Source organism: Callorhinus ursinus, unplaced genomic scaffold (genome assembly GCF_003265705.2).
Source record: "Callorhinus ursinus isolate GAN/ISIS: 27379988/994484 unplaced genomic scaffold, GSC_fseal_2.0 scaffold45, whole genome shotgun sequence".
Lineage (NCBI taxonomy): Eukaryota > Metazoa > Chordata > Mammalia > Carnivora > Otariidae > Callorhinus > Callorhinus ursinus.
Window position 1 is genome coordinate 5,983,041 of NW_027397107.1, and position 18,762 is coordinate 6,001,802.

General features: G+C 56.3%; 1 protein-coding gene across 1 annotated transcript; it reads right to left on the bottom strand.

Moving 5' to 3' along the window:
* MESP2 (mesoderm posterior bHLH transcription factor 2) lies at positions 1-2,403 on the bottom strand. The gene is made up of 2 exons (XM_025893112.1): positions 1,534-2,403; positions 1-688 (listed from the first exon to the last, which is right to left on the bottom strand). The coding sequence occupies exons 1-2, from the start codon at positions 2,401-2,403 to the stop codon at positions 419-421; spliced, it is 1,140 nt and encodes a 379-aa protein (XP_025748897.1). The 3' UTR covers positions 1-418.
* Positions 2,404-18,762: the final 16,359 nt, after the last annotated feature.

The window sequence follows — 18,762 nt, forward strand, 5'->3', positions numbered from 1 at the left end:
TAGAAGAAAAACAGACCATACCAACATTTTTGTTGTTGTTTTTTTTTAAGAAGTACAAAAATCGAAGCGTACAGCCTTCTCTCTCCCCTCCGCCACCCCGAGAACGCATTCCACCAGCGGTCCCAGACCTGCCGACTCTGTGGTCCCGCAGCCAGCACCTTGCTGCAGCTGAGCCGGTGTTCTGCAGAGACGGGTCATTCGGGGGGTGTCTAGGAGCGGAGGGCACTCCCCCAGCCCAGACTCCAGCCAGGGAGGCCACCCACTCTCTATTTCGAACACTGCCTCTCTGGGAAAGACATCACTTGGAAAAGAGATCCTTGGCTTAAAAAAAGCTTGAAGACCACAGCAAGTAGCAAATGAGGAGGACACTCCACACCAGAGGCCTGATTCCTGGCTAACAAGGGGACAGGCGAAGCTATCAGTAGAAGACGCCCAGGTGGGCGCCCCCCAAATCTTCTTGCCAAAGTTCAGGGCAGCCACTGAGCTGCAGGCCTGAGCTTTGGGATGGGCTTTGGTCACCGAGCTGGAAGGCAGGGCCTGGTCCCTGGTCCTCTGAGCTGGGGAGCTCCTCTGCACTGTGGCTCCAGCATCCCCACTGGGTCTGAGGCTGGAGTCTCTGGCATGCTGGGCGGGACAGGAGGGGTGGGGTTTCCGGCAACACGCAGGACTCTGGAGACTCAGAGATACCCTGCAAGAGAGGCAAAAGCAGCTGGTTAGTGGGCCACTGCCTGATGCCCTGAGACCTTGAACCTGGATGCTCCCCGGAGCGTGGCTGGCAGCTTCTGGGCAGCCCTGGGTGTCCTGGAAGCAGTGAAGCAAAGTGGTGAAGAACACTGGCTCTGGAGATACACTCCGGGGGTTCCTATCCCACCTCTGCTACTAACTAGTTTTAAGAACACAACCTCTTTCATTCGGTTTTCTCATCTGTAAAATGGGGGTGATGATTAACAGCACGTACGCTATAGAGTTGCTGGAGGGCCGGCTGAGCTAATACATGCACAGTGCCAAAAACGGTGATGGGCAAACAGTAAGCGAGCAGTAACTTTTGGTTATTGATATGCTCTTTTATGGACCATGACTCATTCACTCCCGGGCCTCATGAACAAATGAAGCTTAAAGGAAACAGGAAGGTCACCAGCTCCAAACCCCTATACTCTGGAAGTCCCCACACCTGGGGCTGGCCAGCCTCCCTCCCCCCAAACTTTAATGGAGCACTTAGAACCAGGGGCTCTTGCTACCTTTCATCGTGCCTCTGGAGCAAGTCCGAGGGTTCCCCCTCTTTAACGTGGCTGAAGACTTCTCGGTAGAGGCGGTGGTGGACTTAATGGCCCGGGGCCCCAGCTCTTTCCCCAAAGAGGTTAGGGTCCTCTCCATACTCCCTTCAGCTTCTCTCTAACCCTAACTGGGTTGGATTAGATAAACCCAGATCTAAAAAGCATGAGAATCTCTGCAGACTTGAGCCCACCCACGCCCTCCATTTCCGAATGAACCTGGGACCACCCCGAGAGGAGGGGCCCGGGCCTGCGCGCATACCTGATACACTACAGCCAGCTCCCGGGCCGCGGGGGGCGGCGTCCAGGGCACGGCCTGGTTCCTAGGTTCCGGGGACGTCTGCGTTCTGGAACAGGCCTGGGGCGGTGTCCAAAGGGCCGTCTCAGGGGCTCCCCCTTGGGAGAGATGCGCGGGCGACTGTATCCCAGGGCAGTAAGGGGGTGTAACCCAGGGATCCAGTTCGGGCACCCTGCTCCCCAGGCGCTCGGGCGCCGCTAGTGCTCCGGGACAGGCCGGCGGGGACCCCCACGACGCTGCGGCGCCGGCGGCAGAGCCCACGCCCGGGGCGCGCGCCTGCACCTGCGCCTGCGCCTGCGCCTGCGTCTGCGCCTGCGCGGGGCCGCCGTCGGGGCAGAGCGGGCAGCCCCGAGGCGCCGCCGCCGCGTCGCTGCGCCGCCGCCGCCGCCGCTGCTGCAGGCTCTCCTCGCTGAGGCCCAGCACGGCCGACAGGTGGCCGATGTAGCGGATGGCCAGGCGCAGCGTCTCGATCTTGGTGAGGCTCTGGCCGGCGGGCGCCACGGACGGCGGCAGAAAGCGGCGCAGCTCGTGCAGGGCGCGGGCGAGCGTGCGCATGCGCAGCTTCTCGCGCTCGCTGGCGCTCTGCCGCTGCCCGCCAGCCGGCCCGCTGCGGCCTCGTCCGGGAGCCGTTGGGGCGGCCTCTGCGGAGCGGGCGCCGCGGGCCGGGAGCGCGGGCTGCGAGGGGCCGCGGGCGCCGTCGCAGGGGCACGAGCCCGAAGAGTCCGAGGAGGAGGCCGGGGACGTGGAGTCCGGGTGGCCGGCCCAGCCCCAGCCCTGGGGCAAGATCCAGTGGTCGTGGCCCAGAAGGCTGTGCAGAGGAGGGGACTGGGCCATGGCCGGGGCTGCTGCAGGCTCTGGGAGGCTGGGCCGGCCACCTCCAGGCCTGAGCTTTTATCTGGACCAAAGGTGAGAGGTGGCCCCCTGCCAGGTTACAGAGAGGTGTCAAAACCCACAGAGCCCAGGGAAGGCCTGGGCAGGGGGGCCTTGGGAAAGCGGGCCCATTTGCGGAGGTGTGGATTCTGACTCCTCGGGGGCTCTAATGGAGGCCCCTGCAGCCCTGGAAGTGTGGGAGGGACAATTCGCATCTGGATGGAGCCGCTAAGCTTCTCACCGAGTTCCCACCCACCCGGGCTCGTGGCATGGTGAGTGCCCAGGAGCCCGACAGTGGTGGGCAGTGCCATCATCGTCTGGGGACGGCCAGGCTGTCCCTCATGTGAACAGTGGACCCATGCAAAGAGTGGCCGCCTCTCTCATCTCCAGCGTCCCCCGCCCCGGGGGTGGGAGTTTGTCCAGTAACTGCCAGTCACTGTCTGCAGGTGTGCTGGATAAGGCTGCAAGACAAGCCCCGAGGGATTTGCCCACAGTGATGTGGGGTGGTGTGGAAGTAGGGGGACATACAAGTGCAGCCTTCCTGGTTTGCTCCCAGAACCCACATTTGCTGGTTTGCTGAATAACACGAGCCACGTCATCTCACTACCCACAGATAGTTTCCGTCCCTGAAAAACAGAGCAGCCTGGAGAAAAAAGATAGGAAGTAGTGGGTGATGAAAATGGGGGAAGGTGAGCTCTCCAGGCAGGCCTGAGTCTATTTGCTGTGTGACCTGGGGCAAGTTACTTACCTCCTCTGAGACTCAAGTTTCCTTCGATCTCACAGCAGTAATACTACAAAATGCCCACCGCCTGGGAAGGCTGCTGGTACTAAGTGGAACCATCAGTGTGGGCCTGGCAGATGAGCTAAATGTTTGCTCCTATCATTTCATAAGGAAGGTACTTACATTTCAAGATGCTGTAGGCATTACTCATTTACTTCATATTTATTTAGCAACTGGTAAAGGTCAGGCACACCAGCGTGACACAAGTTAGTTGTGGTCTTGGCTCTCATGACATTTGAAGTTTGTGCTGAGAGACAACAAGTGAACAGACCATTATACACTTAGTAGCTCCATCACTAACTGGCTCTGTGCCCTTGGGCAGGGCCCTTAACCAGTCAGAGCTTGAGCTTGTGCTCTATAAAACAGGAATAATGATTATAGTATCGACTCGTAGGACTGTTATAGTCTTATAGTATAAACTTGGAGTTAGTAAAAACTCTCCTCAGCAGTTTATTACAGGTTAAAGGAGGCATTGGTGTCCTTTGTGATCTTCGGAGAAAGGGCTGAACTCCGAGGCTAAGGGCCAAATGAGGGCCAGGGGCTGTAGAGTTCTGGCCACAGAGCTGGAGAGGTCACCACTGAGCCTTGAACCATGAGTAGGACTTGGTTAAGGAGAGAGGCAGGTAGGGAGAATTCTGGCCATGGGAACTGCTTAAGGAAAGGCCTGGCAGGGGGACTTGCTGAGGGGCTTCTGGAACAGTGCACAGGGGTGCTGATGTGGAGAGCTGGAGCGCAGCTTGGCTGGGGCCAGGCTAAGAAGTTGGATGGCCAGATGGAGCAGAAGTGTGACCAAAAAAAGAAAAAGCAGGCAATCAGTAACAAAAGTTCAACATGATGATGTTTCTGGATTCTGGGATAGATTGGCCTGTATCAGCTTGAAGTAATAAATAATGACCTTGTAGTAGTTGTGGCCGCTCCTAAAAACAAACATTTAGTCACACAAATTACATAACAAATACATTCTCTTTGGCAGCAGTGGGAACATTACAGGTAAACCTGAGGTCCTTCAGCAAAGAGCAGCTCTTAGGTGGTCATGTGCCCCTCCACGCCGGGCCCGCACGCTCACCTGGATGTATGTAAATGAGGGAACATTGCGGCCTGTTTGTAAGTTGTTTTTTTTTAAAAGGTTTTATTTATTTGAGAGAGCACAAAAGCACATGGGGGGGGGCAAAGGAAGAGGGAGAAGTAGACTCCCCACTGAGCATGGAGCCTGACGGAAGTGGGGGGGGGAGGGAGAGGGAGAACGCCAAGCAGGCTCCTCGTCCAACACCAAGCGTGACGAGGGGCTCGATATCATGACCCTGAGATCGTGACCTGAGCCGAAATCAAGATGTCGGACGCTTAACCGACTGCACCACCCGGGTGCCCTGTCACTTGCTTTGTTTCGTTCAACAGCATGTCTTAGAGCACTCCCCATCAGGAGATGTTGAGCTGACTCGTAGAGGGTCATGGGTGACTTAAATGGGTGAACATTTAAACATTATACGAACATTAGAGCAGATCATTTTAACTGGAAAAAAAAATGGCAGGAGGTGCAGACAAACCTTCAGTGAGGAGATGACCTCACTTTCTGCTCAGGACTTATTTTTTATTTACTTTTATTTATTTGACATAGAGACAGAGAGCACAAGCAAGGGGAGCAGCAGAGGGAGAGGGAGAAGCTGGCTTCCCGCTGAGCAGGGAGCCTGATGTGGAGCTCCATCCCAGGACCCCGAGATCATGACCTGAGCCAAAGGCAGACGCTTAACCAACTGAGCCACCCAGGCGCCCTTCAGGACTCATTTTTTAAAATACCAGAGAAAATATGCCCAAGTCACCACTTTAGCATGATGATGAAGGAATAATTGGCATTGAACCATGTCGTCAGGGCAACCCCTGTTTAGTTTATTCTAGCTGCCGTGAATGAGGAGAGGAAATTTCTTATTTGTCCACAGCACAAAAAGAAGGTAACTCAACCATGGCCTTGAATCCAAATAGGCTTTCTCTGGAAAGAAGCAGGAGGTTATGCAAGTATTTCATGACTTGAAAGGATTTTTTTTTTTTTTAAGATTGTATTTATTTGACAGAGAGAGCGAGAGCAGGAACACAAGTAGGGGGAATGTGAGAGGAAGAAGCAGGCCTCCCGCCGAGCAGGAAGCCCGATGCGGGGCTCGATCCCAGGACCCTGGGATCATGACCTGAGCGGAAGGCAGATGCCTAACGACAGCCACCCAGGCGCCCCCATGACTTGAAAGGATTTACACCAAGTTAAAAAAATTTTTTTTCCCCTAAGGGTGGTGGGACTTAGAAAACAATCAATCCTGCACTTTTTAGGTTGAACTCATGGCTGTACTGGCTAGGAATTGATTTACATGTAATTGACATTTGTAAACAGAATCCATCTGGTTTCTTGTATGTTTCTTGATCTGGATTCTGAACTTTCAGATTAATGTGCTGTTGATATTAAGTTTTTTTTTTTTTTAAGATTTTATTTATCAGAGAGAGCGAGAGCACAAGCAGGGGGAACAGCAGGCAGAGGGAGAAGCAGACTCCCCGCTGGGCAAGGAGTCCCCTGATGCGGGACTCGATCCCAGGACTCTGGGATCATGACCTGAGCCAAAGGCAGACGCTTAACCCATTGAGCCACCCAGGCGTCCCGATATTTGAGTTTTCTGACTCACCCCTTTTAACTGTTTTAACTGTTCTATGGTATTATAGCACGTGTACCCCAGTCAAGCCCTTACTGATGTATCTTTAGTGTGTGTTTAGTTTTTGCCAAATAGCACTGCCTTGTGCACAGGCAGATAGACCTGGAGAGGTGGAATGGCCTTGCAATCTCCAGGAAGGGTCCGAAAATCCAGAATTAGAGCCAGCCTGGAGGGGTTTCCTATGAAAGGACTTGGTGAATAATGGGAGTTCACCACCAGCACAGAGCCCTGCTTACTCTCCTTTCCTCTCTAGGATAGCCTGGCCTCCTGTCTTGGTTTGGGCTAGCCCCAGAGCCCAGGCCTCAGACTGACTGGGATGACAGAGCATAATTTTGGGAAGGTGGGGCCCTGGCTCTTCACCAGGCCTCTCAGCCAGGCCCTGGAAGCACAGGGACACACTGTCTACCATCCCCGTTCACCAGGGTGGGGGAGCCGAAGTGGATCCTCCCATTGGGCCTCCACTTAGCACAGGGAGGTAGTGTCACTTGGTGGTGAAGAGGCTGGGCTATGGAATCAGACTGACCTGGGTTTAGATCCCAGTTCCACCCCTTCTAAGCCGTGAGGACTTGGGCTACTTACTCAGCATCTGTTTTCTCATCTGTAAAGTGAAGGGTTCTGATTTCCAGGGTGATTATTGGGGTAAGTAAGGATGATGCATGTCATGGTGCTTAGCACAGAGCCTACATTTATAAGTCTTATAGTAAGTTCAGGGGCAGCAGAATGAAGTAGGTAAAGGACTAGGTTGGGGTGTGGGTAAGGGGGCGGCTGGTCTCTTAGTCTTGGCCCTAGAAGAAGGTGATTCCTTCCATTCCTGAGATTCCAGCACCAGGCCTAGCGCATCCTGCCCGAGCCCCCTCCTCCACCTGCGGCCCTTTTCCTCTGTGGACCCAGCACAGGGGTCATCCTCAGCAGGGCACACCCGCCCCTGGCCTGTGGCAGGGGCCACCACAGCTACAGCGCAGAGGGGACAGGAGAGCTCCGATGCCTGGAGCTAGAACCGAGCCCACCAGCCCAGCCAAGGCTATAGGAAATGGAAGATCTCAACCTGCCTCTCCTGGTGGGCTGGGTCCTGGCCCAGGTGCTGGTCCAGCTTGCCTCTGGCACCCTCAAGCATTCCTCCCTCTATGTGGGAAGCCCCAGGTGCTTGGTGAACAAGCCGGGTCTGGGCCCTGCCCCACGGGCGGCTCTCCTCTCTTCCTCATCCAACTCCCCTGTTAAAAGGAGGGACGGCTACAGCTGTATGCTCTTGGACAAGGTGATTAACTTCTGGGCCTCGGCAGGCTCCTGGCGGGCTCACCCGCTCCTTCCTGTGATGGGAGGAGGTGGTGGTTAGGTCAGGGAAACATGGTCCATAGAATGTTCACGAGTCTGGCAGACCCTTCTAGTTGCACACACAGCATCAGTTACAGCCTCTATTCTTACATCTTTTTTTAATAATTGGACTGTATTATTGTGGGTGGCAATATGCCCAGCTAGAAAACACATCCCAGCCTCTCTTGCTCACGGAATGGCTATTGAGATATTAACAGAAATATTGGATGGGGCTTCTAGGAAAGCTCTTTAAAGCAGAGAGGTACACTCCCATGTTTTTCTACCCCCTTATATTTTCTTCCTGGAAAATGTGATGGCTAGAGCTCCAGCAACCATTTGGTGACACTGAAGCAGTCCCAAGGACAGAAGTCATCCGCTGAGGATGATGGAGCAGACAGAAGCCTGAGGCATTGATGACAACATGGAAGCACCACACCAACTCAGGACTGTCTATCCCTGAATTTCTTTAATGTGAGAGAAAACAAATTACCCGTTTGCATAAGTCATTGACATTTGGGTGTATTTGAGGAGCCACACATAATTCCTGTCCATGTAATAAAGAAGTGCCAGGGTATACTTGTCAACAAATAGGGCCATGTGAACTGGATGACAGTTGAGTGAGTTCCTAACGGATTTGATGTTCCCACAGATGAGCGGATGGGTGTTCACCTGAAGGAAGGTCACAGTGATGGTGCCACCAGCTCTATTCCCCGCCTTGTCAAGGGCATTGTTTTGATCTTGAATGAAGATATGAATTGATCTAATTTGGGGTATGGTCCAGATGCGGCAAGTGAATTGGATAACAGCCAGGATCACAGAGAAGCTGACAGGCTCGAACAGCCTACCAGACCTACTAAGTCGGGATCGACAGAGCTCCACGTAATCTCCCTCTTAGTTCAGGGTCAGGTGGCATGTAACCGGCAGCATGCGTGACAAACAAAGCTGATCCCATTTGCGAGAAATGGGGTCTTCAACCAAGGAGGGGACTGTCTCTTATTCCCTCTGCAGGATGGGCCTTTGCCAGAGTAAGTGGTCAAATGTGGGGGCCACCATTCATGATGAAAGGAAACAGGCCCCAGCCAAGGACAGCAAGGTTAGTGACAGCTTCAAGCCAGGTCACCGGAGAAATAGTCGAAGGACTCGGGGATGTTTTGTTCACAAAACAAAAACTTTGGGGTCGGATGGTTGCCTCCAGGTGTCTAGAAGGGAATACTCCAGGAAGACTAAAGAACTTCCTAAGATCAGTAGGGATGTCTGATGAGGGAGTGAGTGGCCTGTTGGTGGAGGTGATCAAGAAGAGGCCAGATGAGTACACACTAGGCACAGGCAGGAGCTGGAGTGGATGGCTGTGCCTGACTCTACCTGTGCTGACAAGCCCCCTAAAACGAGGGGCTTGACGACCCCTCAGGTACAATCAGAGCTGAGGCCAAGAATCGGAGAGGATGGGGCGGCCTCAGGGCTCTGGGCTCTGTGAGGGCGAGGAGCCACAGGGGCCCCTTCAGGCTGTCTTGGGCCAGGCTGGGGCTGCACCCTGAGGCCTCCCAGGTGCCTCAGCACCCCTGACACTCTCACCCCTGTTCTCTGTGCCTGAAGCCCTGGCTCAGCTGGGCCTCCTCGTGTGTAGGCGGGAGCCATCAGGTCACCATGCCCTTGGCTCGGCTTGCCAGTGCGGCCCCACACAGGTGTCAGTGATCCTTTCATACAGGTGAGGAGACTCATCCTCCCCTATCGACTTCCCTGGACTTTGCCCCAGGCCAGCAGTCAGATGAGAAGGGGCAGAGAGGGCCAGGTTGGACCCTGACCGTGCTCAGTCAGCTCTGGCCCTGTGAGAGGCTGCGGGAGGCCAGTGACTGTGGCCCAGCCTGCTCCTGGTGACTTAGCACAGGCCCCGCCGTCTGGTCGCCCCCAGCCCCACTCCTGGAAGACCTCCACCTGCTGTTTCTCCCTGGACAGGCCCAAGGACCTGGAGCCGGGTGAAGGCCTGGCCTCTGCCCCCTAGGTCGTCTTTGCCTCCCCCCGGCTCCCCGCCAGGCCCCAGGGGGGGCCAGGCTGTGGGAACGTGGGAGGGAAGGAGAGGCAGGGTGCACGGGGGCTGCAGCGGCGGGTGGTATTCTCATTACCAGGGAGCAGTAAGGGCCAGCCCAGCCTCCCCCTTGGCCACTGTGGCTGCCTTCACACCTCCTCTCTGCCTGTTGACACAAGGCCACCTCCCCCAGGGCAGAAGGTGTCGACTTGGGAACGAGGGTGTTCGGGGGCCTCCAAAACAGTCCAGCAGCAGGTCCTCTCAGAAAGCCCTTCTGGGGTGGGGGTGGGAGGCTGCAGGTCCCCACCCTGGGAGGCCTGTGTCCCGGGGATGGGGAGGGGGGGGCGACGGAGTGGGGGAGGACGGGAGCCCCGAGTCCACCTGCCCAGTTAGTCCCCTCTCCTGGCTCTGGGGGCTGGTGCTTGACAAGGCCCTGCCTGGCAGAGTGCCATCAGTGTCACCAGAGACCGAAGCCACCAAGGCAGGGTCACTCTGACAAGGCCTCAAGACTGCCCAGTCTTCTGAGCACTTCTAGACTCTACGGTGCCCAACACTGTGCCGGCAGTAACCGCGTCAGTGCTCAGACCCCATGATCCAGCCCGTGGTTCGCTCTGCGTTAGATGGGCCAGGCCCAGAGAAGTCGGTTCCTTGGCCTTCATTCCCCAGAGTCAGGATTCAGACCCACAGAGGCCAGGAACCACACCACGGGGAAGCTGCCCCGGGCCGAGGGGAGGCTCCGGGGAGGGACGAGGGACGAGCCCTCTGGGACTTCAGAACTTGGAGGGGGGGAAAGAGAGCTTCTGAGTCTGCGGTGACCTGGTGTGCGGGGAGCCCAGGACCACAGAGGGGCACGACCCGGCCACGTGATCAGGGCAGGTCCCGGACGGAAGCGGGGGGACCCGGAGTTGTGGGTATTCTCCAAGCGGAGGTGCGGCCGTCCTGGCAGAGGGACGAGGTGGGAGCCCAGGTACGGGAGCAGGCAGCCCGGCACCGGTCTGGGGAGTGCCGGTGGGCTGGGGTCCGACTGGAGGGGTGGCCGAGGCTGTGGGCTAGCAAGCAGGAGGAGGCAGGGGTTGGAAAGGCTACCGGGTGAGGAGTTTGGACTCTCAGGGAGGGAGGCAGTGAGAGCCACAGACATTCTGAGGAAGGAGGGGGCCGGAGGGTGAGGAGCTGGAGGCAGGAAGCGTGAGGAGACCACAGTCACACGTGTGAGGGCTGGCAGGGGCTGGGCGTGGGCCGAGGAGTCGAGGCCGAGAATGTGGACACGGGCAGGAGGGACATGGCCCCTGTGGGCTGGGAGAGGCACAGGAGGGGCTGGGGCCACAGGCATCTGGGGAGCTGCCCAGCCGGCCAGGGCCACGCAGGTGGACCCGCCGCTCTTCCTCCAACAAGAAGGCTGCACCAAGGAGGCTGGTGTGGGAGGGCCTGCAGAGGCCCCAGGACTGCCTGGGCTCCATCCCTTGAGCCTCTGTCTCCTCATCTATGAAATGGGTGTCCTTGCTGGGAGGATTAGCTGGAGCATCATGTGTTCAGCATGTGGGCCTCCAGCAGTCTTGCCTGTCTGCCCTGCTGGGGAGAGGTGACCACCTGTGCTCCTGCAGCTCTCAGGAAGGACAGAGGGGGAGTGGTGCGCACTCCTGCGGCCCAGGCTCCTGGCCCCAGAAGCCACGCGGGGGCTTGGGCTCACCTGCTGGAATGCAAACAAGCTTGAGGTGGTTCTGCAAAGTGTTTTTCCTCCCCTCTCCTCTCCCCCTCCCTGCCCTCCTTTTCTTTCTCTTATTTTAATTATCAAAGCAGTGCATGCTCATTACAGGAAAGTGAAAAAATGTAGACAATCAGAAGGAATTTTAAATGCCCCTGGTTCCATCCACCCAGAGAGAACCAGGTTAACATCGGGTTGGCACTGGGTTAGCACATATCCCTGCATCCTAAGCTTCTCCAGGCAGCCCCGCAAATACACAAGCATAGAGGTAGAGGCATCAAGAGGGAGCATGTCCAGGGTGTTTTCTGTTTGTTTTTTGTTTTTCCATTTCTTGAAGTTTCTGGTATATATGTTTTCTCTCTTTTTTTTTTTAAGACTTTATTTTAGAGAGTGTGCGTGTACATGGGGGGAGGGGCAGAGGGAGAGGGAGAGAGCACCTCAGGCAGATTCCCTGCCGAGCCGGGACACAGGGGCTCCGATCTCACAACCCTGAGATCATGACCTGAGCCGAAATCAAGAGGACGCTCAACCGGCTGAGCCACCCAGGTGCCCAGCTTTACTGAGAGAGAATTCACACATCATGTGTTCACCGGTGTAAAGTGTACAATTCAGTAGTTTCGTATATTGCATTAAAAAACTGTTGTAAGGGGCACCTGGGTGGCTCAGTCGTTAAGCGCTTGTCTGCCTTCGGCTCAGGTCATGATCCCAGGGTCCTGGGATCGAGTCCCGCATCAGGTTCCCTGCTCCGTGGGAAGCCTGCCTCTCCCTCTACCATTCCCCCGCTTGTGTTCCCTCTCTCGCTGTGTCTCTCTCTGTCAAATAAATAAATAAAATCTAAAAAAAAAACTGTTGTAAAATATATATAAGAAAATTTGCCATCTTAACCATTTTTAAGTGGCGTTAATTTCATCCACAGTGTTATGTAGCTATCACTTCTTTCCACAGCTTTCCATCACCTTGAGCAGAAGCACTGTACTGTACCCATTAAGCAGTAACTCCTTTTACCCCCCACCCCTGGTGACCCCTCTGCTGTGTCCCGTCTCTGCGAATCTGCCTCTTCCAGGTGCCTCGTGACACGGAATCACACAGCGTGCGCTCTGTATATGGCCTATTTCATAATGCCCTCAGGGTTCGTCCACGACTTCATTCCTTTCTGTGGTTGATAAATATTCCGGTGTACGCGTAGACCACATTCTGTTTATCCATTCCTCTGTTCTAGAACCTGCTTTCAAGTTCTTTGGGTATGAAAAGAGCATATTGTTTTGTGACCAACTTTTCTCGTGAATGTATTAACATTCCCCATATCAGTAGATGTATTTTTTTTTTTAAGATTTTACTTATTTGAGAGAGAGTGTGTGTCCATGAGCAATGTCGGGAAAAACAGAGGGGGAGAGAGAGAATCTCCAGCAGACTCCCCACTGAGCGTGGAGCCCAATACGGGGCTCAGTCTCATGATCCTGAGATCATGACCTGAGCCGAAATCAAGAGTCAAACGGCCAAGGGGCTGAGGCACGCAGGTGCCCCATCAGTAGATGTATTTGTGCAATGAGATGCTTAGAGCACGCCTGGTTCTCCGTGATGTGGTGGCAGTTTTGGTAATAAGTTCTCTAATACACACTGAGGTGCCTTACGGCTTTTCCGCATAGCGACATCCTTATACCTAGATTTTTTAAAGTTATTTTTAAGTTGCACATGTACTATATGAATGCAAACTCCTTTTGAAAAATTTAAACATTACAGATGAGATTAAAGTCTCCCTGGGGGCACCTGGGTGGCTCAGTCAGTTAAGTGTCGGCCTTCGGCTCAGGTCATGATCCCAGGGTCCTTGGATCGAGCCCTGCATCTGGCTCCCTGTTCAGCAGGGAGTCTGCTTGTCCCCCTCCCTTTGCTCGTGTGCACTCTGTCTCTCTCTCTCTCTCAAATAAATAAATAAAATCTTGAAAAAAAAAAGTCTCCCTTGACCACTTCCCAGAACCCAGACTTGCCCCCCACCACACAACACACCAAGTAAGTCCTGGGACGTTGTTAGAAATTACATGAGGGCCGTGAGACCCTTTCTGCACACATACATGCATGTGTACAGTGGACCCTTGTAATATGCATGGTATCACTGGATGCCTTTCTGTGTGGGGCTTGTGTTCCAGATCTGTGTTCTCTTTGTTCGTGCATCTATCAGTGGTGTGCTGCTGAACAGATTTTTTTGCAACTTGGTTCCACCACTCAGCAGTATGTCTTCACGTGTGCCTTTAATCTTTTCTAACCAGAATGAATTCCCATCAGGGAAACTGCTGGGCAGAGGGTGCGCGGAGGCTGTTCTGAAGTTGCAGGCCAGCCTTGGGGAGCCCTGGAGGTGGGCTGTCGAGGCTCACCTGGTTTGGGGTGCCCTAGCTATCCTGGCTGCCTGCACCATGTCAGGCGCTATGTGCACACTCCCATGGCCGGGGCTGGGGCACGATCTCCAAGGGTGAAGAAACTCACTTGGCTCAGGCCAGGGGCTGGATCTTGGATTTCTCTTGGTGGGGGAACCTCTAGAACTGAGGTTTGAGTTCATCCTTTTGCAAATAACCAGGCCTGACCACGTAAGACCCTTCTCCTGGATGATTTTGTATCTGGTCAATTTAAGCTCTGTACCCCTAGATGTTCTCCCCTGTGTTCGGGGACATCCCTGGCCCCCAGCCTCTGGCAAAGAATCCTCTGCCCAAAGGCTTCTCACTCCCCCACGTCCCAGCCAGGCGTTCCAGCTCAGTCCTAGGAGCCCCCACTCTGCTTTTTATTGGGCCTGAAGTGAGATAGCTCTGGGGCGCCCTCCTTCCCCTGCTCCCTCTGCCCTTGGAGTTGGCTGAGGGCCTGAGCCACCCACTGCCCTGGCACGGGGCTCATCACTGTCTTGGCACCTCACCGGGCTATTGTGAGCAGTCAGCACAGGCAGGGGTGGTGTTACAAGGAGCCCACAAGCTGTGCATCCTGCCTGGAGGAAGCTCCACCTTGTGCTTTCTGCAGGGGCTGGTATCGGATGTGTCCTAAGTTGGCAGCTGAGCTGGACCTGCATATCCTTACCGGGGGCTAGGCAAGGGCACAGAGCCCAAGGCATCCCCTGTCTAGAGTTTCCATTATCTTGGGGTCTTTTTTCAACCTTTGCTCCCAGGAGTGCATAGGGAAGGTCAGGGCCCCAGGGACCCCTGCTTGGGCCCTACCTCCTGACCCCTTCCCCTTCTCCTCATTCCTCTGGACTCTGTCTTGTGCTGCTTCTCTGCACACAGATGCATGTTTTTCCCAGTGGACAGATGAGCACACAGGGCTCCAGCAAGGACAGGTGGGCTGTCCAGGAGTCACACAGCCCATCACTCTGGCACTGAGCTGGCTTCACCCACATTTTTTTTTTTTTTAAGAAAAGAAGCTAGTTTCGTGTTTTTTTTAGGAGTCAGTGGGGTCCCGTAATGGGCCCCAGGGGCAAAGGTCGGCCCAGGGTAAGGCAAGTCCAGGAGGAGGCTCAGCCTGCCCCCTGACAGCCCTGGGGCTCAGAACAGGTGGTGAGCCTGGCATGGTTTGCTACTGGGCTGCAGGCCCGGCTCATGTGGGAACGTGGAAGAGTGAACCTGTGCCCCCTCAGCTGTCCCCGAGGTTACACAGGCCCAGCAGCCCGCCGGGCCAACCCTCAGTGAGGCAGGAGTCCTGCCTGTGCCCGACAGCAGTTTGCAGTCATGGAAAGTAAACTGAGGGGGCTGCACTCCCCAAGCAGCGTGAGAAAGCACGGCGACGTAGGTCGGGCAGCCTTTATCCCCTAAATGGAAGCCTCTGCGCCACAGCCCACACCTGGCAGCATAGAAGGGAGGCGAGGCCAGAACAAAAGCTTCCCATGGCCCTCCGCAGGCAAGAACGGGGTCAGTGGGAGCAAGGGCTGATGTTGCGTGGCTTCACCCACTTCTGAAGCTAGCCCCTACATCTCCGGTGCCTGGTGCCCACCACCCCACCCCACCCAGGCCCTAGCCCTAGAACAAAGGCCCCGGACTTGTTGGAGGTTGGTGTGCCCTGCTCAGATCGCTGAACCCCAGGTGGCTGGGCAGTGCCCCCTGCTGGTGGTGGCTGGGAATTCGTGGACACTGGTCCACACTGGCTGACCCAGGGGTCCACCCTCTGGCCTGAGATGGGAGCCTTCCAACAAGGCATACAATCTCCCAAAACATCTCAGCAGGCGGTCGGGAGTTCTGGGCTCCATTTTACAGTTGGAGAAACCAAGGTGCCATGTGACAGGTTCCCCCAGCTTCACGTTCGCATGCCTGCATCTCGGCTTTGGGCAGGTTCAGCTCCTTAACCCCTTTATGCCTTGGTTTCCCCACATTACACTATAAAGCTTAGACCTTCCTCCACCTACCCAGATGACGCAAAGGAGTGTAAATGCGACTCCCCTAAGAGAGAGGCGCTATCTGCGTACCCCGCATTCTCACCCCCCCTTCCAGAACTGCAGAGATTCTGCATTTCCCCTGGAGCCTTTCCTGGAATCTGCCAAATCTCTCTCCTGTCTTCCCACCCCCTCCCTCCTCATCACCCCTCTGCCTCCTGTGACTTCCACTGGCTGTGCATCCAGCTGATCCATGACCAAGATAATCAGATTACCTTGGGTCCAGAATAATCTATTCCATATGGCTTGCCAACTTAGAGGCTCCGGGAGCTAAAGGTGTGAGGAAAGGGGGTGATCTTAGTTGGAAAGGGCTCCCTGGGAGCCTCGGGGGCCTTAGCTGGGAAGCTGCTGGGGAAGGAGGGAGGTGGAGGAGAAGTCAGGGGCCTTCCTGCTGAGCCCCCTGACTGCTCTGGGGCTCCAGGTGGCCACAGCCTCATCCGTCTGTGACCCATGGGGGCTTAGGAGCCATGCTGGGGGGCTGCGCACTCCCCATGCTTTTTCCACTCTCTGGATTGAGGGGTGGTCACTATAGGGCACTGCTTCTCGAAAGTGGCCAAGTTTCATAATTCTGGGGCAACTGTACCTTTCACACCCAAATTCTCCAGCTCTGTCCCCCAGGGGCTCTGGTGCAGCAGGTCCAGGGTGGGTGTGGAAACCTTCTTCTATCTCCACGGGTCCCTGGGACTTGTGACAAGGTCTTGTGGGTGCTCGAGGACTCCGGGGGAGTCTCCCCCACACTGGCACCCTCACTCTTGGGGCAGCCTTCAGGAGGAAAGGAGCCCCCCCTGTCTTCCAGAGGAGATAGGACAGCTGGTGGGGAGGACAGAACACAGGCTTTGACCCAGGCAGAGGCAAACGGGCCCCAGCTCTGCCCCTGTTTGCCACGTGACGCGGGACAACCTCTCGACACCTCCATTCCCTCATCCGCAAAGGGAGGCAGTGACACCCACATCACGGCAGGGCAGGGAGCTGTGACCCAGCCATGCCCCCAACACAGTGCCAGGCCCAAGTGACAGTAGCAACCATGACCACGATGGTGGCCCAAAGCTCAGGCCACGCAGGATGATCTCCTTATAATGTCAGCACAGAAAGTCTAACTACCTCGTGGCACAGGAGCAGAATCTGGGGCCCAGAGATGGGGAGCGAGTTCCCCACGTGACACGGGTGGCACCTGGCAGGATGGAGATTCGCTTCTAACCCCCACTGGTCACACTCCAGAGGGGTGTCCTGGGCTGTGTCAAGGTGGCAGCTTGTTCCCAACAGTCCCTCCCCTGGAAGGGCCTGCCTCTCGGGCTGGGGCCGGGGTGTGGTGGGATGATCCCGGCCCGTAGGGGACACCTCAGTGAGGAGCCTCCCGGGAGATGGGCCTGCAGATGCTCACAGGCCTGCGGCAGAGGAGCTTCTTCCCTCCCCTGGGGCCCCTGGCTCCGGCGGGGACAGGGATTAGGGGCTACAAGGGGAGTATTGACATAGCACCTTTGATTAGCACTCCCGTGTCAGAAGGGCCCGCCGGGAAATGAGAGCAGGGAGGCTGGGAGGCGGGAGCGGGGGCCCGCGTGCAGGGCCCAGGCCTGGCCGGTGGAGCTGGCTGGCTCCTGGTGGGAAGGCTGAGCCCCAGGCCCCGGCCCAAGAGGAGGCTGCCCTGTCCCGCCCGCCCCCACCCCAGCCAACGGCCCCAGCTGAGCTCTCACCTCTGCGCAGTGGGGCTGCCCCCAGGCCTCATTTCCCAGCCTTACACGTTGGCAGGCGCAGGCAGGCTCGGGCCAGGGGGCAGAAGCCACTGGCTCCGGCACTTGTCAAAACACGGGCCCCAGAGGTGTGAAGGCCTCACCGCCGCGGGAGGGCGTGCGGGCCCTGCTGCCCGGAGAACTCATTAACTGGGGCAGCTCCCAGATGAGCCCATAGGAGGAGCTGGTGATAAGATCAAAGGTGAGAGAGGTGGGGGGGGGGGGCCGGGGGGGGGGGGGGGGCGGTAAGGGAAAAGGCAACTGGCAGGAGGCCGTACAGCTCAGGCTCCGGGCTGGGAGGGGTCCCTCCTCTGCCCCCACTGGCTTTGGCCTTTGCACACATTGGGCCCGGACAGCCCCCCGGGGGGGGGGGGGGCAGCAGGAGAGGAAGGGACTCCCAGGCGGCAGCCTTTAGGACCGAGGCCTCCAAGGTTGGGGCGGGGTGGAAACCTGCCATCTGCCCTGCCTCTCTCATGCCCTTTTTGGGGTCTCTTTGCCTCCACACTCGCCTGGGGGGCTTCTTAGCCCTCCCTGGGCCTGACACCAGAGATCCTACTGTCACATGCACTTGTCCATGTCTCTCCTGCTCCAGGCCTCTCGGCTGCTCCCGCACAAGGGCCCAAGGGATGTCAGATCTTAGGTCCCAGATGCGCGAATCCTCAGGAGCCAGAGCTGTGTTTTTAGGATAAACAGTCTGCCTCCCACACATATGGCCTGTTGTCCAAAACATGTCTAGTTGATTTTGTACTGCATAAGATGAAGAGTCATTTCAAGGACAAACCAGTCCCGGCAGTTTCCCCTGGACAGGGAACTGCAGGCCTCAGAGGCAGGATGGTAATGAACTTCGTTAGACCCTCCGTGCTTGTTGAGCCGTGGACTTTCTAGCCATGTGCACGTAGTGGATTTTCAAAGAGATGACAACGAAGCAAGAGGGTGGCTGACTGCCTAGGCGTTTTGGGTCGTTCTGAGTTTTCTCAATGATTAGCTGCAAAGTGGAAATCCGAATCGTGGGAATTGGAGGGATTTTTTGACATTCAAAAGGTTGGAAGCAGAGTGCCCCAGAGCCCTTGCAAATCCCACCCCTCCTGCCTGACCAGTCTGTACTCTGCGCCCCCTCCCACCTGAGTGCGCGATATGCTCTACCATTTGCCAACTATTAGTCCCCTTGGGTCCAATGGCATTGAAGGGGCCCAGCGGCTGGGCTGCAATGCCAGGTTCTTGGCTTGGATCTGGGGTCCCAGGAAGGCATCCCTTGACCAGGGTCCAAAAGGGGCAGACCCCACTGACAGCTTCAGGCTGAGGAGGGCCCTCCTGGAGCAGGCTCTCCTTGGGAATAGATGGGTCTATGGCACGGGCCCAGGGAATGGGCTCCTCCCCTTCTCCCCGAGGCTGGGTTGGCACTACCTCTCCTGGATGCGACCACGGGCATAAGAATTCTGGGACTGCTGGGACAGACTGCAGGGGAAGGGGGTACAGAAGGTGCTAGAAGAGGCCAAGGGCAGTAGAAGATAAAATGAGGGGAGGAGGTGGTGGTGGGCAGAGATACCCAGGGAGAAGGTACCAAGTCACTTGGCCACCTCTGCCACAGACCAGCTCACTGATCAGTCTCACCGGGCTGGAAGCCATGGGGGATGGGAAACATACCCCTCCCACTGAAAGATGTGTAAGATAATACTTCTCTTGAAGACATGAT

Bases quoted from the DNA above. Each gene is read 5' to 3' on its own strand.
- MESP2 (XM_025893112.1), bottom strand. From the start codon at position 2,403: ATGGCCCAGTCCCCTCCTCTGCACAGCCTTCTGGGCCACGACCACTGG. The intron at 689-1,533 runs GTATGCGCGCAG...CCTCTCTTGCAG, and splicing joins AGCTGGCTGTAGTGTATCAG to GGTATCTCTGAGTCTCCAGA.